Below are 22092 nucleotides of genomic sequence, written 5' to 3'. Positions count from 1 at the left end.
GGACGATTGATGCTGCCCTGAGGTACAGGCAGGCAGCTACACACCACTGTGACTCGAACCACCAATGAATGACGACCGCTGTTTGGGGGACTTTGCTCCCTTGAATCAACGAAATGGGTGACAGGAGTCAGGGCAAGTCCATCCAACCAGACGTCCGGATTCGACCAAAGTGCCCCACATCTGTCTTTGGCTGGCGCGCACCTCAAAAAAGTGACCAGTTCTGAACGTTGCACGCCTCAGGCATTCGCCCCATCAGGCTGGCCAACCACAATCGAGGGATTTGGCTAGCAATCATCAATCGACCGAAGCTTCGGCTCAGACCTGCGACGACATCACATCCAAAAATACCAAGCAATTGGGCCCGCATCGGAACCACAACTTCGGCCACGGTATGCCCATTCCACCCTCAATTGACTCGTAGATTATCGTGACAATCTAACTCACCTCTTTCGCAGATGCTGTCCCAACGATTTGCGCGGGCCTCGACGGTCCGCGGCGCCGTCCAGGCCGCCCGACGAACCCCGATTGTCCAGCAACGTACCTTCTTCCCTCCTCAGTTCAACGACCGCAAAGTTCTCGAGGAGAAGTACCCCGAGTACCCGACTCTGTCTGACGCAGAGGACCCCAACATGGTCAGTGACACGGCAATTGGCGGCTAGAGAGGAAGGAAAGAGTGAGAGAGGCTCGATAGCCGTGGCTAACTCGAAGACGCGCAGAACGGCGGATACATCAACCCTCCCTTCATCAAGAGACAGTTCCGCGATCCCCACGGCGATTGGTGGGACAAGCAGGAGCGCCGCAACTTTGGCGAGCCTGTCCACGAAGACCACGACTTGCTCGGCATGTTCTCCCCTTTCGAGTACACCTGGACCACCACCGGCAAGGGCCTGGCCCAGATCGGTGCCTTTATCGTCGTCTTCCTCGGTGTCTGCGGTGTTGTCAAGGCCAGCTACCCCGACAAGGCTTCATACCCGAGAGAATTCCCCGACGGACTCGAGAGGGAGTTGGGAGGTGCTAGCGCTCTGCGGGTAGGTCCTGCGGCAGATATATGAGATCAAGACTGCGAGACTGACATAATGACAGGCGAGAAAGGCTGGCGACGCTGACCCATGAAAAGTGTGACATGTCGGGGGTTACGAATGGAGACGCATGTGTGTATTTTAGAGCAGAAGAAGAAATCCTTTGGGAACCCCACCAGCAACAAGTTCATATGTCTTCAGTCAATGTTCCAGTCAGAATCATCCGCAGTGAAATCAACCATGCTAGCCTGACAACCAATGTGGTCGCATCTGACAGGCGGAGTGGGACGCAGACGCGACAGCTTTGCCGCCAAGAATGGCAAGAACGCAAGGTACCTAGTTGGCTATTCCTCGGCCAGTTCTTCACGATAGAAGGGCAAGTGCCCGGCTGGCGTCGGCCTCTTGGTGTAGAATGGCGTAGAAATGTATGGGAGCTCCTTCTTTCCGCGAGGCAACTCAGTTCCATCTCTGCTTGCCCCTTGAACGAAAGGGGTACGGTACCTTGCCGTACCAAAGTCGTCTTCTCTGTCTACCATCCGTCAGTAGACGGGCTCGACGTCAAACAACACAACTACAATATTCAGTGTTCCCAGCATACTAATCTCGATCATCGGACTCGACCTTCGTCGTACCCGTCATCGTCTGCTCGCGTTTCTGCTAACAACAAAGATTTCACCCATTGTCGCGCTCGACTAGATACTGTGGGGGGTTTCGACATGCGTTACGATAATTGGGACGTCCTGCTGTTCCCCAGCAGTGGATCGGTGCCGCTGAAGGAGTTCAAGACAGACTGCTCCGTCATTCCGGACCTTGGTCAGTCTTGACGAGCTCAGTGGTCATGGACGTTTCTTTGCTGATCAGAGGATGCCCTGACAGAATCGAAACTAGCATCATCTCCGGGGTCTTTTGGCTTACCGGTTGTTCATGGTTTCGTCCCCAGTCTTCCCCGCAACATGCCGCTGACGGTTTCTATCTTTTCTTGGACAATCCCTTCTATCAGCAACCCGAATCAAAACGCCAAGATTGTAGTCTTTGCGGCGAGGGTTTACATCGATGGAGAACTCGTCGCGTAAGAACTTTGCCGTCGACATCGGTGTCGCTTACAGCTTCTAATGGACTTTCAGCGAGGACGTATTCGACCAAGGTCGGCGGACGCCTCTTCCCATCTCTCAAAGTCTCAGTAAGTCGACACAGTTGCCGATGCATGAACTCGCCGAGGAATATGCCGCTGATCTGACTCTTTACAGAACCAAACAAACACGGTGACCGCGATCTGATCAGGTTCCCTGCATTCAACGAGAAATATTTACGAGAATACTCCTGGAATCCTGCCGCATCCCTTGGCCGCATTCAAGTTATCGTCACGGAAGCAGTCCAGCGTGACCCGACGACTCTTTCCTTGGACCACATCAAAAATATCGCTGCATTTTCTTTCTGCCACGCTCCACTCGGTCGGTAGCACCTAGTGACTCAGTTCGCTGTCTGGACTGCGGGCTAATCATTTCTAATGTAACAGAGACGCTCGAGGAAGCTGCCATTGCCTGGCCGAACCGACGCATGTGGGAGAGTGCCACGCCGGCACATGACTTTCCCTCAGCAGTCTATCCAACAGGCCACGATCTATCTTCTCAGCAATGGCCTACAAGACCTGTGAGAGATCAGCCTCAACAGCCTTTGTCTTCAACTCCAGCGCTCACGACTCTGCCAGTCTTCCAAATAGAGGCGAGTCCGTCAGACCCGCTTCGTTCGACTGGAGATTCCGTTCAGCGTGCCATAGAAGGGTCCCATGGTTGCGCTATCCGTCGGAATCCGTCACGCACTGGTGTTCTGTCGGCCTCAGTCAGCGCAGCGCATCCATCCCTCATGCTTCAAGATACCACCAATCTAATCGGCCACAACCCAGGGCCATTAAATCCTGTTCATTGGGATTACCCGGTTGGCGAAGCCCTTTATGGCGACCTTAACCCAAGCAGTTTCTCCACCCAGAGCCAACAAATACGTGGTGAAGCACCATTGAGTTCATTGGAGGCTTCAGACTCTACAACCGACAAGTTTGTCTCTTGTACGCTATCTCGTTTCTCACTCTTGGTTGGAGATTGTGCTGACCTTCAGCAGCCGTCCACGATGCGAGGTCGCAGGCTGCCCCGGCCGCGAAGTGGAGCATGTCAGTGCTTGGTCTGCCAGTCTCTCATGGCAATGGTCCTCAACCTCGACGGGAGCTCTACGCTCCAATCCCCGCAACAGAGGTCAAGTCTCGCAAAGAGTGCCAGCCTCAGCACAACATCTCGAAGCCATTGGCATCAAGATTTCCCGAATCAACATCAGACCCGGAGCTGTTGAAAAGGGTGAAAGGTCGGGCGCTCTCGACCCTGAACACGCCTCAGGCCAGGTTCATGTTGATTGATCCTGCCAACACCGCCAGGCGCGCTCCGTCGTTGGGCACGCTGGGCACGCCATCGAAGAAGCGGTCTTCGGCGGCGAAGAGTATCCGGCGATCCGTATCATTTGGTCCAGTCGTCAGGGACATTGAGATTGAGCGGCCGCAACCTGGCATAAAGCCGAGTCAGTGTAAACGCGACTTCACCCCTCTTGGTGTTGTAGATGTTGTCGCCCAATCTGACCAAGGCCATTCCAGCCCCATCCTTTGATCATCTACTGCACTGTCAGGAAGTATTGGGTGCTGAGATATCAAGAGACACGCACGTTGAGCATGACTAAACTAATCAAGAGAATTCGCTCGGCAGAAAGAGTTTCGGCTTTGGGTGGATGGTTATGTACCAACGTATGAGACTCTACCGGCGAAGATCATGTATTGTTTACGCTGTGAAGTCTTGGGCCATGGATTACTTTCCACGAAGCACGTGTAGTGTTTACCAAAATGGCAACGATTCCCGCAAGTAACATTCCTTGCCACTAGCAGTGAATAGAACTGTAATACGTTAATCGAAGCTTATCGTTGTTTTGGAGTACAGTCGGCCTCAAGCTTGATCCGTTGTCATGTTACGAGCATGTGCCTCTTTAGCCACACAGTATGGTAAGATCATTCAAGATTATTCAGAAGCTCACAAGTTACCACAGCCCAGCCGATGGTTCGGGGAGAAATTCTTGGATATTCCGGAGGTAGGGGAGCTTCGATCCACTTTAGGGCCGATTGGATACGCGGGTGATGTATGGATTCGCGGATGGATATCCATGGTGGCCATCCTCCTCGGCTCGGACTATGACAGGTCAGTGCATCATCTACCTGTTCATCCCATGAACCGCTCCGTTCCATGGGTATATCTCGATTTTCTCTCTCGTGTTAGTTTTTCCGAATCTCTCATAGCTGGACATCCGCTTCTTGTAACTCTTCAATGAGTCGCTAATCTGCAGATTGTTGTTTCTGAAGTTCTGTTAGAAGGGGCATCATTGTCCATTCCTTACCCATCATGGCTCGAATTTCAATTCCATAGTAAGTCAATACGTCAGACTCGCACGGGGAGACTGACACCTTCGGGTTCCTGGCGCTGGAAGACGCCTCCCGAACCGAAAGCCGGGATGGAGTACTCGCCGGGATGGGTTGCAAAGGTACTCCAGACCCCAGATCTCGCACTCCGCAAGTGACCCAACGTGACCTGCAATTCGTTGGTTTACATGGCCTAATGCAGCTAACCATCGTTTGCATGTGCGGGGATTTAGGGAACCGCTCAAAGTGTGGGGTGTAAAGGAAATTGGCATTGGAACGTCGGGATATCCGGTCGACAGCGTGAATACGGTTGTTCCTGGCAGGCTTTGGGCAATAGTGCCTCAATTGATCTGGTATATAAGAGACTTCATGCCCAGATATCCATATCACGTTCGTCCCGATGGCTGATGTCCTGCAAGCTCAATTGCGTTGCAAGTAGTCAGTCAAACAGAGATCTTGACAATGCTGCAAGCATATCTAGGTCTAGCAGCAGTCTCCCTGACTGGGGCGTATGCCGCTGCGTTCGAGACTTCCGGTGCTCCATCGACAACCGCCCGGCCAACTGCCGCAACTTCATGGTCCTACAGCATCTTTACGTATGAACAGCTAACGGTAAACCGGTACCCGACGCCGCTGCCATATCCTCTGACCATCGCGACCCCATACGCACCACACTTTACCGAGGTTTCGACATTGTTGCCAGAGAATGTCACTTACACGACGTATTCCCTCAACCCGTCGGCTACAGCGTCCCCCGATGGCCAGTACGGCCAGAGCGCCTACGCCGCTCTCTGGGCAAACTACACTTACACGCATGAGCCTCCCTTCACGACAACCGCATCCCCGACACCCATCCCGTCCAGCGAGCTGGTATACCCCCCTCAATTGCCCGCCAGACCCCTAAATGACAACACCGACCTCAAGTTCCCTTCCGACTTTGTATGGGGCGTGGCTGCCAGCGCATGGCAGATCGAGGGAGGTCTCCAAATCGAGGGTCGTGGCCCTGCTGTGCTTGACGTTGTTGGCGTCAACGGCCAGGGATTGCTCGGTACCAATGACTCGAATGTGGCAGACATGCACTACTTCCTGTACAAGCAGGACATCGCGAGGCTTGCGGCTCTTGGCGTGCCGTACTTCTCCTTCTCCATCTCCTGGACTCGTGTCGTGCCGTTTGGCAGGGCAGGTTCGCCGGTCAACCAGCAGGCGTTGGACCACTACGACGACGTGATCAATACTTGTATAGAGTACGGCATCACTCCGGTCGCAACGTTGATGCACATAGATAACCCCGTTGGTATCTTTGACAATCTCGACGAGTTCCCAAATCACTACGCCTACTATGCCAAGCAAGTCATGGCGCGGTATGCGGACAGAGTGCCGTACTGGGTCACCTTTAACGAGCCAAACATTGCCGTGCAATTCACCCTGCCCAGCTACGATGGATTAACGGCGTTCCTCCTCGCCCACGCGGACGTCTACCGCTGGTACAGAGACGTCCTCGGCGGAACCGGCAAGATCACCATGAAGTTCGCGAACAACCTCGCCGTGCCTCTGGACCCGGGCAACCCAGACGACGTCGCAGCCTCCTACCGCTACCAGGACTTCATCCTCGGCATCATGAGCAATCCGCTATTCCTGGGGAACCAGTTCCCCGAAGTCGTCCTCAACACGCCCAAGATGAATACCACGCTCACAAAGTCCCTAACCGACGAGCAACTCGCCCACATCAACGGCACCATGGACTACTGGGCTTTTGACCCCTACGGCGCTCAATACGCCACAAACCCACCAGGCGGCTACGAAGCCTGCGCGGCCAACTCCTCAGACCCCCTCTGGCCCTCATGCGTGACGCTCACCACAATTCAAGCCAACGGCTGGGCAATGGGCGCGATCTCCGAAGGTGGCGCCCTCATCGCCCCGTCCTACGTGAGAGAGCAATTCGGCTTTGTCTGGAACACGTACCGGCCGTCGGGCATCATGGTCACGGAGTTTGGGTTCCCGCAGCTGGCGGACGCGGAGACGTCACACGATGCGCAGCGGTATGACTTCGAGAGGACAATGTATTATCAGAACTTCTTGACCGAGACGTTGAGGGCTATTCACGAGGACGGGGTGAATGTTATTGGGGCGCTGGCGTGGAGCTGGATTGATAATAATGAGTTTGGGAGCTTCGAGGCACAGTATGGAATGATGGGTGTGAATCGGTCGGATCCAGGGTTGGCAAGGTGGGTGAAGAGGAGCTTTTTTGACTATGTGGACTTTTTCCAGAGTCACATCTAGCTTGTGTAGATACTGTTGAGGAAAGTCGTAAATACTACTCAACGATGACTGGACAATTCATTTGGTACGATTTCGAGGTTTTGAGGTGTTAGTGCAACAGGTGACATCGGTTCTAGTAAGCGGCTATTGCGGCTCGTTTATGTCAGAGTCTCCGGCCAGTCCTGGCCTATCCACGTTTTCATCATGTCAGACTTGATGACGATCTTTCGGAGCCCCGTCCAATCTGGACGTTACCGGCCGCTAGACGAAGCTAAGCTTACGACCTCTGCATTGGTAGGCTAACCCCAGAAATTGCCTTTGTCTTCCAAAGTTCCCAAATGCCCCAAGTTTTGATTGATTAGTGGGCTAATGCACCACCTAGCTGACGTGAGAGGAATGTGGGCTAGAAGGATTGAAATCCGTGATGACAACTTCCTTCTCCACATAGTGTTCATGATGTATAAAGCAGATAGGTTACCTTGGCATCTGGATGTCCACTTGAGATCTTCTTGGCATGCTTCTTACAACCCATATTCTAGTGTGCTCAATTCATCCAAGTTGGCAGCAACACCGGCTTCATAACAATGGCAGACGAGAGTACCCACCGCCTCATTCCACATGTTGTGGCCGAGCAGGTTGCGCGGGACCCAGATCGCATTTGGGCTTCATACGCCATCAGTAAGGACATCGCCAAAGACGGGTTCCGCGATGTCACCATCCGTCAGCTATCAAGAGCAGTAGACAGAGTGGCGTGGCACATCGAGGCCAACATCGGAAAGAGCACAACATTCGACACGTTGCTCTACTTTGGCCTCCCCGACATCAGATACGCAATCAACGTCATCGCCGCCATGAAGACGGGCCACCAGATCCTGCTGTGTTCTCACTTCAACAGCCTCATTTACAACTTGAGTCTCTGCGAGAAGAAGGATTGTCAAAATGTGATGCGGAGCGAGGGCGTGGACGCCATGGTCGATCCGCTGTTGGCGGCGAGACCGATGAAGACCTTTCCCGCACCATCTCTAGACAGCCTTCTCGATGACAATGGCGATGTAGACCCGTACCCTTACACGCGGACCTACGAGGAAGGCATCGACGATCCGGCGGCCGTGGGACACACCTCGGGCACGACGGGACTGCCTAAGCCTGTCACCTGGACACAGAGGTCCTTTGTCGTCGTCGATACCGTCTGGCGCTTCCTCCCAGATCTCGATGGCCGACCGTCCTATCACAAGGTTCTCTCAAAGGGGAAGCGCTGCTACCAGACCATGCCCATCTTTCACCCCTTTGGCTTCTTCTCAGCCGTCACCGACCCCCTTTTCCGGAAAAAGGTCCTCGTCTTGGGCCCCAACACCCTCGGTCCCATCCCGCCATCGACACTTGAACTGATGTTTGAGCACGGCGACTTTGACTGCTTGGCTGGGGTACCGATCTACCTAGAAATGGTGGCAAAATCCCCCGTGTGCCTCGCCTCCGTCGAAAAGAAACTAAAGTTCATCTTTTACGCGGGCGGCGCGCTCAGCAAACCCGCCGGCGACGCGCTCTCAGCCCGTACAAAGCTTGACCAGCTCATCGGGTCCACCGAGGCCGGCGCCGCCCTAGGTCACGAGACGGACCGCGAGGACTGGGACTGGTTCTGCCTCAACGACGAAGAGAGCGGGATCGTCTGGGAAGCCTGCGAGGTCAAGGGGTCCGGGTCTGAAGGTGAGCCGCAAGAACAGGTTTACGAGATGACGTTTGTGAGAAACCCCAAGGTGGAGAAGCAGCAGCACGTCTTCTGGCACAGCAACGTCGTCGACGGCGTCTTCCGGAGCAATGATTTGTTTGTGAAGCATCCCACCAAGGCGCACCATTGGAAGTTCTACTCAAGGAGGGACGATATTGTGGTGACCAAGTTTGGTTGGAATGTCAATCCCATGTTGTTGGAGAGGGAGATTGCGCAGCATCCGGCGGTGAAGCATGTTGTTGTTGGCGGGACGGGGAGGCGGCATATTTGTGCTGTTATTGATCTTGCCGATGACGGTCAAGGGACGTCGGAAGAGGAGATGTTGGATAGTATCTGGCCCTTCGTGCAAAAGGGTAACGAGATCTTGGATGCGGCTGGTCAGTTGGCCAAGGAGAGGATCTTGTTTAGTCGAAAGGCAAAGCCGTTCCCCATTGCCGGGAAGGGCAATGTACAGAGGGTGGCGGTTCTCAAGTTGTATCAGGACGATATTGATGACATGTATGCCAGAGTTGGGGATGGACCTGGATTGTAGGTGGGCAAAAGATTGATCCTGAGCAGTTTGAAGAGGCTCCCGGCTGATGTACTTAGCTTCCATGTCTTTACAGAAATATTGAGGGCATATAACTAGTAAATTAGTTGATACTGCCATTCTTCCTGACACCTGTCAGAGTCAGATAACCCCGAACCGCAAGATTATATCTCTATGCTGCGGTTAAATAATAATGCCAGGGGACTTGTTGGACCGAACAAAAAGTCCGTACTAATTGATGTGGTTGTGTATGGTACCTTATGGCTTAGGCCAGAGTATTAACTCCGGTATCTACGATGTTAGAGTTCAATTGGCTTACAAACAGACTCAAACTGCGTGTAGGAATACGCCAATTTTGAGTTGCTGTTGTTGTCAGATAAAGGACTATCAATGACTTAGTACTAAGGCGCCGGGGCTCTAGCTCTAGGGCGTTGGATTGTTCCGGATTTCCGAAACTAGCATCAACTGATACAGGTCAAATCCTGTTAACTAACGATGCATTCACTAGAAAGCGAGACCGAGATTTGTCTCAACTATCCGACTTCATAACGATAGATGACTAAAGTAGCGGAGTTTGGGCAGCGGACTTTCACAACTCACCTAGTGGGTGCAACATTGCCAGACTTTGGATTTGTAATCCGCCGTGAAGCCCATGCTCTGCCCCTCATTTTAAGTGTTGGACTGTGGGTGCGATCACCACACACGGGACGGGGACCCGCGCGGGGCCCTTTGGAAGCGGCTCGCCCGGACCTAAGTTTCCCTGCGCCGAAGCGAGGCCCCCGTGTTTGATTGGAAGAGTTTTGAAGATGTTGAGGAGGGGGACCATGTGGTTGTAGCGGGTGTTCCCTTGTCCGAGGGAGAAATGGAACCTAATGCCTTGTACAGTGGTCTAAGGAATTGGGAGGTATCCTCTTTTCGGGAACGTATTCGGGATGGAGACTGGATGCATGGAATCTAGAAGTACAAAGAAGAGCTTCAGGTCCCGGAAGTCTTGACGTCACTGGCTTCGATATTAGAGCTTCAATTCTTATACATTGCAGCACGATTCTTTACCTCGACAGTATTCGAAACTTTAGGGATTGTCAAGTCTCATCCAAACAGAACTTACGCACTCTATCATAAGCAAAGCACATCGTCACTTACCATGAAAGAAGCCATCGTCAACGCCGACCTCTCGGTCGACATCAAGGACTCCCCCATCCCCGAACCGGGCCCAGGCGAGCTCCTCGTCAAAGTCATTGTCTCCGGCACGAACCCAAAGGACTGGAAACTCCCCTTTTGGTTCCAAGCCGCCTCCAACTCGGGCGATGACGTAGCCGGCACAGTCGAGAAGGTCGGCGCCGAGGTCTACGAGTTCGCAAAGGGCGATCGCGTCGCCGGGTTCCACATCATGCGCACAGCCAACGGCAGCTTCGCAGAGTACGCCATTGTTCCCGCCTACACCACCTTCCACCTCCCCGCCAGCGTGTCCTACGAGGAGGCCGCGACGGTGCCGCTGGCGGCGTATACCGCTGCTGTCGCATTGTTCCACTCGCTTGAGATCCCCTCGCCCTGGGATCGCAAGAGGGAGACCAAGGCGCCGGTGGTGATTTACGGCGCCAGCACGGCGATTGGGGCGTTTGGTATCAAGCTTGCCAAGAAGGCGGGCGTGCACCCCCTCATCGCCATCGGAAGCAAGAACAGCGCGTTCGTCACGCCTCTGCTAGAGGAAGCTAAGGGCGACGTGTTCTTGGATTACACGCAGTTCGATTCGCAGGACAAGTTGGCCGAGAAGCTGAGGGAGGTGATCAAGGCGACCGGACAGCGATCGTTCAGGGTGTTTGACACGGTCAGCGAGAAGGGATCGTTCCAGATGCTTAGCAAGGCCATCGCCGGCCCGCCCGAGGATGGCACGGGGTTCAAGCCGAGAGTCACGACGGTGTTGCCCGGCAATGACTTTAGTGACGTCGATCCTACCGTCGAGGTCGTTGTTACGAGCGTCGGATTCGTGCACGAGGAGGAGGGCCAGGGCAGGCTGTTTGGCCTGATTTGGGCGCGGGTGTTTGCCGAGGCGCTGAGGACGGGGTGGATGAAGGCGCACCCTTATGAGGTTGTTAAGGGCCTCGAGGACGTCAAGACGGCTCTCGATGGGTTGAAGAATGGTACCGTCCGTGCCAAGAAGATGGTTATCCGTGTTGCGGATGGCAATTAGTTGGCGAGATGTGAGTGGTAGTGTAGTTGACACCATGAAGATCAAAAAAATTGCTTGGCTTATTTAAGGTGCTTACGGCTTGCAGGACAGCTTTCGCCACGTGGGATCGCAGATGATGACTGACATGTAATCTATTTTTATTCTTCTTCCGCATTCAATCGGAGGATTCTCCAAAAGATGCGGCATGCTATCCCGAGTAGACGGATGTTCCCCGCCAATACCGCCATCCAGTTCCGATCAAGTCAAACAAATGCTCCTAACCCGTAACGCCTCCCAATTCATAGCTTACATTCTGAAATCACGCCAAGGAACATAGGGAAATGATGAGCTCTGGATGCGAAAGTCCCCGAGCTGAAGGAATGAAATCGCCGAGAAGCTCGACTACATCTCCGAGTCTCGACTACGCCATGCCTACGTGGACATCCTTGCCCTTGACACTCTTCCACTCCACAAACACGGAGCCGATGATGGTCGCCGAGGCCGTCACAGCACTCACTAGGAACGCCTGTGCTAGGGCGTCGCTGTAGGCGTGCTCTACCGCGGGCAGGAGGGACGGATCAATGGTCTTGCGGATGGCTGTCACACCCGCGGCGATGACGGAGTGGGGGTCAATGGTCGGGATGTACTCGACTAGGCTCTCCACGAGCTTGTTGGTAAAGACTGTCTGGCCGATGGCGACAAAGATGGCACCGCCAACCGTTTGTGTGAAGATGATGATGGCGGTTCCCGTGGGCACGTCGGCCATGTCGAGGACCACCTGCACAGCCATTAAAGGCTGCTGCATAGCGGCGCCGACTCCGGCACCGGCGAGAATCTGGTAGCCGATCCACATCGCGGAGGATGTGTTGGGGTTGAAGGTGGAGATGAGGCCGTATCCGATTCCCATGAGAATCGAGCCAAGAATCATCCATGGGGTGTACAGGCCCCAGATAGTGACAGCGGCACCGGCAACGAGTGAAGCGATGATGTTGCTGACCAGCATGGGCAAATTTCTGACTCCCGAGTTGACGGCGGAGACACCCTGAACGGACTGGAACCAGATGGGCAGGAAGTAGACAGACAAAAGAAAGGCGGCGCCGGTGTTAAAGGCGAAGAAGGAGGACGACCAGACTGAGCGCTGCTTGAAAATGCGCGGCGGGACTGTGGCGTTTTCCTGGCCAAGGTACTGCAAGTAGAGGAAGCCCGCCATGCCGAAGCCGAAAATCAGGAAGAGAACGATGACGCGAGCAGAGGCCCAGGGGTATGTGACGCCACCCCAGTGAAGAGCGAGAAGGAGGCAGATGATGGCCGGCATGAAGAGCATGTTTCCGAGAGGGTCCATCTGGATGAAGCGCGTTCGCCATGTCTCTTGAGGAATGGAGCGGACGGGATCAGGGAAGAAGAAGAGAATGACAAAGATGGTGACGGCTCCCTATCCACGGCGTTAGCACGGTGGCATCAAAGACGAAGAATCAAAATCAACTTACAATCGGCAGGTTAATGTAGAAACACCACCGCCACGTCAGACTATCTGTAAAGACACCACCCAGCAAAGGACCAGCAACGGACGAGATACCCCACATGCTACCAACGGCACCAGTGTAGATGGGACGCTTCTCGAGAGGCACGCTATAGGCGAGGATGATGAGTGCTCCGGCAAAAATGCCGGCTGAACCTACTCCCGCGATGGCGCGGCCAATGATCAGAGCGATACTGTTGGGTGCGACACCGCAGATCAAGCTGCCCAGCTCGAAGATGGCGATGGTGATCAAATACACCCACTTAATGCTGAAGAAGCTGTAAAACTTGCCAAAGAGCAGCTGGAGAGAGGCTGTTGTGAGGAGGTAGGCACTGCCGTACCAGCCGACGTCGTTCAAGCTCTTGAACTCATCCGTGATACGCGGGATGGCGGTGGCTATGATAGAGTTGTCTAGGTGGTGGTTATGGTCAGCTGTAGCTCTACCCTATTGAAGGAGTGTGGAAATTGGGGAGACGGTTCCTTACCGAGAGCCATCAAAAACACACTGAAACACAATGCCATGACAATCAAAGCCAGCTTCATTCCCTTGGGATATTCGAGATCGTCTTCGTTATTTACGATCTCGGCTTGTTCTGACTTGGCGGAAGGTATTCTCGATAGCTCGCTATACGGGACAGGAGGGAGAAGGATGGGATCAATTCGTATATCTTGAAACGATGCGGCAGAGCTCGCGATGTCCTTTTCCATCTCATCGTAGTTTGAGCTCGAGTCGCTTGGTGTCAGGGTTGACGCTCTTGACTGCAGGAATGTCGGAGGAGCCATGAAGGACGGCACTGCGGCCTTCTGAGCGTCGAACATGTTGGCGATGACGACGAGACGGTCGAATGCTGTAGAGAGGGTTGAGAGGTCTACAAGTGCCAGTGAAGTAGAGTCGGGTACTCGGGATGGAGCAGTGACACGATGCGGAAGGCAGATGAGATGGCAGCGCTACTCTGTTGATCTTGTTTGTTTATCCTGATGAGGAGACTGGGAAACAAGGATACTGTAGGGGAGAAGATCACGGATTCTATATAGATCAAGTTACGTGTGTTGAACGTGTCAGTCCTTTGGGGGAACTTCCGACCAAGACCATGGCCTTGCCGAGGACGTGGATGCTGGGGTCGGAAGCAGACGGTGATGATCGCGCTGGGAGAGTAGAGAGCGCAAGTCCCCGAGACACTTGTCTGGGCTCCCATGTCACACCGGCTTGCTTCCGGTAAGGGCAGGAGTACAGAAGGTGAGGTCGCGCTGCCTCTGACTCTGGCTGGTGAACGAGAGGCGGACGCCAAGTATCGGCCCCTTGGTGTTGTACAAGAGACGGTACCCTGGGAGGGGGCCAGACGTTGTCTCAGATGTCTTGGGGGCTCTTCCTCCATGCGTCGAACGGTGTGCTGTGTAAGCTGGAGCCATACCTGGTGGCGTAGTCGGGATGATGATGACGAGCTAGTACAGGATGCAGTAAGTGGACGTTAGCCAACAAGGCAACTTAGCAAGCGCCGGCACTGGGCATGCACACGGTACTTGGACTGGGATAGGAGAACATCATCCCTCCCCGTCGCACTTAAGACTAGGCAGTAAGGGCAGCGGAAGGACGCGACACCCACACGGAATGGCAAAAGACGGGAGGCTCCAAGACCAGAGACGGGTAGAGAGCGTCATTGGCGGGTTCCTCGTAAGCTCCGAGCCATTGGATGTTGGCGGATGAAGACTAGACCAGACGAGATAGAATCGATAAGGGGCTTCCAGGAGAGCCGAGACGGGTCAGGGTTCAAGACAATTGCTCAGTGATGTGATGCGATGGGCGAGGGCATCTTCAAGTCGCACAACGAGGGCCTCAAGTAGTGAGAAAGGGCGGCAGGCTGCTTCTTCTGCACGATGCTGCAATCAGTTCGAGGGTCTTAGATGCCGCTCACTTGATGCATCCAGCCTGACGTTGAACTGTTGAATGCAAGTGCCCGATAGATTGATCAAAGGCTGTTGACGTGCAGTTTGATGGACATGAATGGCAACGCGCAATGTCCTCCGTTTGCTCTGCGTCCATTTCCGGGAGACAAGTACGTACCGCCGCTCCAACCAGTCTGGTCACGTGCTGATTCATGCTGTTAGTCATCACTTGAATGATGACTAAGGTGAGGTAAGGGATGTTCCCTCTGCGCGCCTTGAAGAACTCCTTCGCTATTGCTTTGCACAAACTCTACTTTCTCCTTGACTTCTCCATTCGGACCTCAAAATTGGACTGTCTCGAATCTTCTCAGTGTTTTCCTTCGGTATCTTCGAATGGCCCGCCAGGAAGCGAGAAACTGCGCCGCACGAGACCAACACGAACAGGTTCTAGCGAAGCCGTTAGATCCAAGCGGCCAGACGGAGCCCCCCCAGTTCTCGTTCGGCGGTGAGGCTTAGCATCACGGAGGGAGTCCTCCAAGTAATCAAGGACCACAGTTACGCTCGCCTCTTCTCTTGTCACTTGTCAGATCTAGTCGCACCACAGACTCAACACCCCAGATTGTCCAACCATTGGAACAGTTTCCAGAGTTTCGGTTGCGACCGGGAGAACCCTCGCTGCCTTCGCGGGACCAAAATGCATTCCTGCCGCTCTGTCAACCTGACTTGGGTCGTTTGGGTCTCCGACTTGGGTTCGATTGTTCCTCAATGTGCCACCCCGTTGTGCGACAACTGTCGCCATCTCCTCTTCAAGTTTCTCTGAGAATCGTTGGCGTCTCCTTTGTTCCATCGATATTCTAGGTCTCCTTGACAAGGATCTACCCCTCGCCCTGCCTGCCATCAAGCTATCAATGGGAAAGGCGGCCAGGCTTGCGCTTCTCGCATCAATACTGTCAACTTGGCGATCCAACCCCTCATCATAGCAGGTCTGTTATTTCTACGAAAAGACAAGGGAGCATGTTCATAAACACGGTGACGCACGTGGCTCGAGATCGATGGGAGGTTACGTTCACAACACCATGACACCACAACACGCGCTTCTGCTACTGAGATGGGATCGGCGCTACGTTTCCTTTTGACACAAACGCGATTGCTGACATGTTCATGCATTTAGTCCGCTCAGTGCTCATATTCAGACAATCTTGCCCCGTTCTGTCCTTATCTTCCCGCGTGGGGCATGGTACTCGACATTCACTCTATGCCGTCTCCCCCACAAGTCCGCGAGACACGACACCTCGATCGAGGCACATACCTCGAATGTTTGCGTCGTAATTTCAACATGTAACCGATTTCCCGGTCCTTGCGCTCCGCCACGAGTCTCTACGCCGTCTCATTGCACCAACTCCACGCCATCAACGTCGACAAGCCCTCTGGCGTGGACCGACTCGGCCTCCGGGGTACCTACACCATCAAATCAACGTTGCCTTTACTCCAAGACGCTATCGTCGACGGCCGGCACTACCCCAGTACCAGAACTAGGAATGTCTCGGGAGTCAAAGACACCATTGGCGCCGCCACAAAGTTTTCAACAAATTCGAGGTCGTCTACATCTCTACCTTCGAAGCTGGCCTCTCGCTCTGTCGCCCCTATTCAGCTCTAGCTCAACCCGTCCCCCTGTTCACAAAGCCGTTGACACCATGCGAGGGTTCAGCCAGAGGCGTTTCGAAACAAGTGGCTGCTGTCGCTGCGCTACTTTGCAGGCGCACCTGTCAAAACCACCGCCGTATTGATCCTCCGTCCAGTTATTGCGGCTGATCTGAGACATGATCGAGCAATGTATTCGGCGACGAGACTGTTCCAGAACTCGGCTCTTTGCGGGCATTTGACGAGAATCCACTGAGGGACATCAGCATCGACAGCGACATCAACCTCGGCTGCCGGCATGCCCGCCGTTGTCCTTGACTGACGAGCAAACAAATAATCCGATGAGGCAATGCTGGTCGCACTTGAATGTGCGTGTGGAACACTCGGTCGTCGGTTGTATCCGCTGGATGCAGTTTGCACGGCGAGGTTTGACAAGCATCACTTGCAGCGCATACGCGGACATCGGTGTTATCTCTCGTCGCTTGAAGCGTTTGCTTCATCTCAGTCAATGTTTTTGATTTGCGTATCCGGCCCGCTAATGTTTGTGCCAGCTACATACCGAGATCGAGGTTCTGGGCCACGGTCCCAGGACTGTTCAACCGCTTCGGAGCTTGAATATCTTTTAGGGTATTACCGACCTCGCTTGCCATCCATGCTTCCTAGGAGACGGGCGTATCGTGGTCATTCGCCTGTCTTATCCTCGATAGTCGGCATATTTTCGTCGAAACCCGTCAGAACACACCTCGTCTATCGCGTGCGTTCTGGCAGAATTGTAATGAACAGCTTTGTCTTCTGTGTTTGTTTCTATATGCCCGGCGTGAGGGGCCTATGGCTTCTTCGTCAAAGCTATGTGCAGACTGATAATGCTATGCCATGCTCCCGTTTCTATCTATTAGTCTATCTATTATAATAACACTCTACAGGCATTTTCTCATGCAACTATGGTCCTCATCCATGAATCGACTCTGGTTCGAGGTAGACCGATAGCAACTAAGGTCAAGCCGTTACTTCCTCCTTGATACACCCTGTACTCCATATCATTTCGATGCCCAGCGATTGGAATCGGGCATCCATAGTGTCTACGCAATGCACATCAAGGTCGCTTTTCTCTCTGAACTCGTCATAGTTGACCTGAACAACCTTCAGATTGGGTAACGTGAACAAAGATTCTTCGGCAAGCCGCCTGAGCTTTTCCTTGCAGTTTTGGTCTGCATGCAAGATCTCAACCCGACGAATGGACGCTGGCAAGACTTCGGCCAACCTCCATTCGGTGTATAGATCCGCTCCATATTCCAAGAGAACTGCTCTTGGGGTGTTGTCGATTGCCGCTTGATCAAATACAAGCTCCTCTAGATGCTCAAAGGAGCGGAAAGACCAAGCTATCCCGCCAGACGCAACTTGCCGGGAGTCTGCCCTAGACGACCGACTACAATCGTGAGAAAGACGCAGTTTCCGTAGAGTATGGCGAACCGGGTCAAATGCCTGAAGCAATTTTGACATATCCCAATAGTCGAATCCCGAGTTGCGGTAGATTTCTTTCGCTGTGACTGCCAGCTCCTCCAAACTCGGGCAGCACTTCACCAATAGATTGAGATCTTCAAAGCCTATCTCGCTCAGCGACAATCTCCGAAGATTGCCCAACTTCAGCGTCCAAGGCTTCACGAGAGTCCAAGGACTTTGACCGTCGAAGAGACTGCAATGCATTGAATGCAAGTTTTCAAGATTTGGCGCCGCGGCGAAGAGCGCAGAGGCCTCATAAATGTGATGGTTCTTCCTGACGCCCCTGAGAGCAATTGATCGGAGTGCAGGGAAGGAAGCCCGACTATCTCTGATATGCTCATAGTCCACAAAGCTATCACGGGCTATGAGAAGCATAGCGAGGTTCGGCGATAGCAGAATTGCCAACTCCCCGAGCCAGTGGTGAATCTTCCGCCGCTGGATTCGTAACAAAGCTTCGGGCTGACCGGAGAACCCACTCCATATGTTCGTTTGGAGATAGCCCCTGCTCGGAGCGTGCCGTAGCGCGCCAGCATCTTCGGTCGCTTTGATGAGGAGTGGAGCTAGTTCTGGCGTGCACCCTCTGATCACGTCGTTCTCTACCAGTTGTAGCGTTCTGGTGTGAGATGCCAGATCCGGACGCTGTATGATGCTGCGCAGGAAGACGGGCAGCTTGTCGTCGTACTCGTCGTCTTGTGAGGGCTTGCTAGGCTGCGCTCCGATACCGCAATCATGCCTTTGGAGTAACCCGCCCGTGGCGAAGTCGTGGAAAAGGAACGGCTGAGCAACAGCGCAAAATCCTCTGGAAACGCGACAAAGTCGTGATAGTGTTCTCTTGCTGAGTCGATAATCGTCGCTTTCAGCATCGGGAAAAGTCCCTTGGTATCGACAGTGGAAGCAGAGTAATGAGCAGATTTGCTCCACAAGCTCGAGAGGCAGCGAAGCCATGTTCTGGAGAGTGTTTGTCGAGTCTGACTTGTTTTACAGGCAAGGTGTTTGCTTCAACACGCTCCACCGCTCAGGGTTCGCCATGATGATAACATGTGCAAAGTCGGCCATGGGCCGATTGAAGTGCGCAATTATATCTTGAGATTAGCATGCTCGACTTTTTTAATAACGCGTTCGGGCGGGCGTGGCGGACGTGTACTACAGGGATGCCGACTTGACAAGGTTCACCTGTGTTGTCAAAAGTCTGCTGTTAATGTATGGGTGATGGTAATTACCGGCCCATTTGGCGGCGAGCCTTGCCCTCTGTGAAGCTCTCGGGAAAGAGTCATGAGATTTAAGCTTTTACGATAGCAGACCGAACGCTTCGTACAGTGATATCATTCCGGGTCTTCCGGTACATTTTCATGCTCTGAGCGACGGCAAAATGGGACGCCAGCGCCGGCGCCGGCGCCGGCTTTCCACGGAGGCCGGCTCAACGCCCCGCAACGTACAATAAAACCGCGATGCGTCCATGATTCTCTGCGTAGACTTGATCTGGTGGTGAGGCTGTTTAGATCCTGATTTCTGCTTTGTTCTTGGAGGAAAGGATTTGGAGCTTTAACTTAACGACTCTTATTCTTTTGACCCAGTAACGTCGTTTCCATTGTGAGGGACGCAGTGGCACTATTTGTCCGTCACTATCAGTGTCAACTGCAATACGTAAGCGCAGCTACGGCCCAGCATTTGAATATCAAGATGCACATGCATCAGACATTGACAACGAGCTTCACCAACTCGCTGACTACCCAGACACTGGACCACGCTTTACTCTATTGCCAGCACCAGGCGGTTGCATTACTCATGTTCTCTGAGAGAAAAGTAAAGCCGAAATCCGTCAAGTCACCCAGGAGACTTTGACAAGAACTTCCATGGCGACTAAATTCGTGTATGTTGGTTGTAATTCGCGTGGTGTTTCTCAAATCGGCCATGCAACTTTAAGATCAAACCTACTCAGCTTCTGAAGTTGGCAGCCCGTCGTCAATGGGCTGAATTGTGCACTTTTACCAATGAGATGCATCATTCGAAGCAAAGTTTTCGTCACTCTGCAAGTGCCGATGTATACACCAGTAGGGCGGCCGTTGCGCCGGTGCGAAGCTCAATATCCTGGTATCAAACTGCCGATGTGCACGAAAGGAAGAAAGAAGCGAAGCCCATTACTTTCACTGAAGTAGAAGTAAATTGATAGAAGAGCTCTTTGTAGCGCCAATGCCACCTACGAAACAAGAAGAATGTTCCTAGATTGAGAGATCCAGTCGGGGACTCAGGGAACAAGCCGCGAGCGAAGTCTATGTAGTAAGTTGAGTATGAATTGTTCGGCGAATCAGTTTATTCAAGGATCTTCCCCAAAGACGGCACCTACCACACAAGCAGTCATCACTTCAAGCAGCAACGCAGAGAGCGCCTTTGTCAGCTTCGTCGCGCCAACCATCAACCGCTATAGAGGCAACGTGTGGGGCGGTTTCGAATTCCATCTATACGAGCGAATGACTGGCAAACAGTTAAGAGCGCGCCAGCGCAAGCACTGCCCCAAGTCAAGATCTAAGATAAACGCGTACAAATGACGCCTTGCGGTCTCTACGCCGCAGCATACGTAGCGTCGAGAGACCCTTTAAACCCTTGGTCAGCAATCTGGAATCTACCTATGCGCCTTCTTAAAGCCTCGAGCCAAGCAATCGGGTCATGCATGCCACGCGGCAACTTTAATTATGGGCGTTACGGGTAATCGCCCTTTAGCTAGTCGGCTTTAATCTCACCTGTAATACTCGACGTAGCATCTGGGTTGTGGAGTTCCTCAGCCATTGTCTCGAGTTATTGTGGCGATGCAATTGGCGTTCGAACCTTATACGCGTATACGTCCTCACTAAACTCCGCGTATATGTCAAAAAGCAGTTGCCGAGCCATAACGAATACATGTAAACAAAAGTCGAAGAATATACAAGATGAATTGTTCAGTTTCAAATCTTCTACAAATTTCCAACTTCACCACCTCATCAGACCTAGAACCGCACTCATCGATCATCTACAATCAGACCGAAATCCGATCCACCGCCCGTCAAAACCGCCGACTCAGCACGAAGATCTTACAGTAAACATAAGGAAAACGATTATCGTCACCATGGGCATCCGCGACTTCTTTGACGGTCGATTTTTCGATACCAGATACAAGACCAAAATCCACATCGCGCAAGTCGCCCTAATGGCACTGGCCATCATCCTCACCATCTGGCGCATGGCCATGCCGGTCCCCTTCACTCGCGGCAACATCATGGCCCTTACAATGGTGAGTTCTTCGTGGCGGGGGAAACTTTGCAGCGTTACTTTTCGCAATCATTGTTGTCGAGAACGAGACTGATACCAGACGATTACAGGGTTTCAAGTCTCTTATCATTATCGGCTACCAACTTCTGACGACTCATAAGGAGCGCTTCAAGAAGTGGGCTTCGCTCAAAGCCAACGCTATCCTCAATACAATGGAGATCTTGTTCTGGTTCGTCGCCTTTGGTCTGTTGTGCCAGGCGAATGGAAGGTTCTGCACTGGTGGAAGCTGTGCTCTTAGCTGGATTGTGACTCTCATCGTCATGGTGTTGATGTAGGTTTCTTTGCCTCTGCCCAAAGGCAGATCCGGCTCTGTTTAATATCAAAACGCTGACATATTCGCACCAGTGTCCTTGCCTTCCAGACATCGGTCGTGTCCATCAAGGACTACCGGTACTGGAAACACTTTGGCATCAACCGAGAGACGGAGACTAAAGCAGCTTACCCGAGACCTCAAGTCTGAGATCTCGGATATACACTAGGTGCAGGTAGCACTACGATAAGGATCGCCTTGAAAAGGCCACAGTTGAAGGATTGCTGTACGGCGTGCTTCGCTTTGCCTTGAAGCGGACTAGTGTGGGAAGAAAGTACTCCGCTGGTTGTCACCACGGACAGGCTGATCGGAGGTGCAAAGTTCATGAGTGATGGAACGTGAATCACGGAATTACGGCCGCGCCTAACATTAGGGGAAATATGGGTTGACTCGGTGGTTGGTTTTGTGGCCGGGGGTCTCGGCTGATCCGTATCTTCGGGTCTTCTTAACATTAGCGATCAGAATGCGGGGCCGAGCCCGGAGCAGGCGTTGTTTTCATATCCACAAAACAAGACCGCCCATCCGGAATTCGCCAATTCTTAACATTAGGGGAACGGAATCGAACTAAATAGGCGGGGTAAACCGCCCATGACTCAACAACAAAGGTCTCGTTTGATTTGGAGGGGATTTGATTCGTCTTGATCTGTCCTTATCTGCCCCGATTTTACCGTTCTTCCCCAGCCGACCCCGCGGCAAAGCTGTATTATGATTACGGGGTATTTATGTTCAGCATCATTCCCAACCCTTAGAAATTGGCGTGATTGATACTTGACGTTTCACAGCAAGG

At 53.0% G+C, this 22092-nt stretch overlaps 9 protein-coding genes across 9 annotated transcripts; 6 read left to right on the top strand and 3 right to left on the bottom strand.

Moving 5' to 3' along the window:
• Positions 1 to 455: 455 nt before the first annotated feature.
• On the top strand, positions 456 to 3667 carry CTAM01_13551 (NADH:ubiquinone oxidoreductase 20.1kD subunit; the record flags this gene model as incomplete). The annotated part of the gene is made up of 9 exons (XM_060529554.1): positions 456 to 632; positions 717 to 1028; positions 1297 to 1351; positions 1716 to 1832; positions 1908 to 2088; positions 2144 to 2199; positions 2267 to 2470; positions 2536 to 3081; positions 3135 to 3667. 9 exons carry the CDS (start codon positions 456 to 458, stop codon positions 3665 to 3667), a joined length of 2181 nt encoding a protein of 726 aa, XP_060375894.1.
• Positions 3668 to 4926: 1259 nt separating this feature from the next.
• Positions 4927 to 6744, top strand: CTAM01_13550 (beta-glucosidase A; the record flags this gene model as incomplete). Its single annotated transcript, XM_060529553.1, has 1 exon — positions 4927 to 6744. One exon carries the CDS (start codon positions 4927 to 4929, stop codon positions 6742 to 6744), a length of 1818 nt encoding a protein of 605 aa, XP_060375893.1.
• Positions 6745 to 7307: 563 nt separating this feature from the next.
• Positions 7308 to 8981, top strand: CTAM01_13549 (ochratoxin A non-ribosomal peptide synthetase; the record flags this gene model as incomplete). Its single annotated transcript, XM_060529552.1, has 1 exon — positions 7308 to 8981. The coding sequence occupies one exon, from the start codon at positions 7308 to 7310 to the stop codon at positions 8979 to 8981; it is 1674 nt and encodes a 557-aa protein (XP_060375892.1).
• Positions 8982 to 10122: 1141 nt separating this feature from the next.
• On the top strand, positions 10123 to 11169 carry CTAM01_13548 (alcohol dehydrogenase GroES-like domain-containing protein; the record flags this gene model as incomplete). The annotated part of the gene is made up of 1 exon (XM_060529551.1): positions 10123 to 11169. One exon carries the CDS (start codon positions 10123 to 10125, stop codon positions 11167 to 11169), a length of 1047 nt encoding a protein of 348 aa, XP_060375891.1.
• A 400-nt stretch (positions 11170 to 11569) lies between these two features.
• CTAM01_13547 (major facilitator superfamily transporter) lies at positions 11570 to 13486 on the bottom strand (the record flags this gene model as incomplete). The annotated part of the gene is made up of 3 exons (XM_060529550.1): positions 11570 to 12580; positions 12636 to 13078; positions 13153 to 13486. 3 exons carry the CDS (start codon positions 13484 to 13486, stop codon positions 11570 to 11572), a joined length of 1788 nt encoding a protein of 595 aa, XP_060375890.1.
• A 2864-nt stretch (positions 13487 to 16350) lies between these two features.
• Positions 16351 to 16692, bottom strand: CTAM01_13546 (uncharacterized protein; the record flags this gene model as incomplete). The annotated part of the gene is made up of 1 exon (XM_060529549.1): positions 16351 to 16692. One exon carries the CDS (start codon positions 16690 to 16692, stop codon positions 16351 to 16353), a length of 342 nt encoding a protein of 113 aa, XP_060375889.1.
• Positions 16693 to 17188: 496 nt separating this feature from the next.
• CTAM01_13545 (uncharacterized protein) lies at positions 17189 to 18637 on the bottom strand (the record flags this gene model as incomplete). The annotated part of the gene is made up of 1 exon (XM_060529548.1): positions 17189 to 18637. The coding sequence occupies one exon, from the start codon at positions 18635 to 18637 to the stop codon at positions 17189 to 17191; it is 1449 nt and encodes a 482-aa protein (XP_060375888.1).
• Positions 18638 to 19996: 1359 nt separating this feature from the next.
• On the top strand, positions 19997 to 20164 carry CTAM01_13544 (uncharacterized protein; the record flags this gene model as incomplete). The annotated part of the gene is made up of 1 exon (XM_060529547.1): positions 19997 to 20164. A coding segment is annotated over one exon (168 nt), but the record flags the coding sequence as incomplete, so codon positions are not given.
• A 628-nt stretch (positions 20165 to 20792) lies between these two features.
• On the top strand, positions 20793 to 21455 carry CTAM01_13543 (uncharacterized protein; the record flags this gene model as incomplete). The annotated part of the gene is made up of 3 exons (XM_060529546.1): positions 20793 to 20957; positions 21046 to 21266; positions 21341 to 21455. The coding sequence occupies 3 exons, from the start codon at positions 20793 to 20795 to the stop codon at positions 21453 to 21455; spliced, it is 501 nt and encodes a 166-aa protein (XP_060375886.1).
• Positions 21456 to 22092: the final 637 nt, after the last annotated feature.

Source organism: Colletotrichum tamarilloi, assembly GCF_030869305.1.
Source record: "Colletotrichum tamarilloi strain Tom-12 chromosome Unknown Scaffold_98.1, whole genome shotgun sequence".
Lineage (NCBI taxonomy): Eukaryota > Fungi > Ascomycota > Sordariomycetes > Glomerellales > Glomerellaceae > Colletotrichum > Colletotrichum tamarilloi.
The sequence above is the reverse complement of the archived record's forward strand: the minus strand, read 5'-3'. Positions and strand labels throughout refer to the sequence as shown.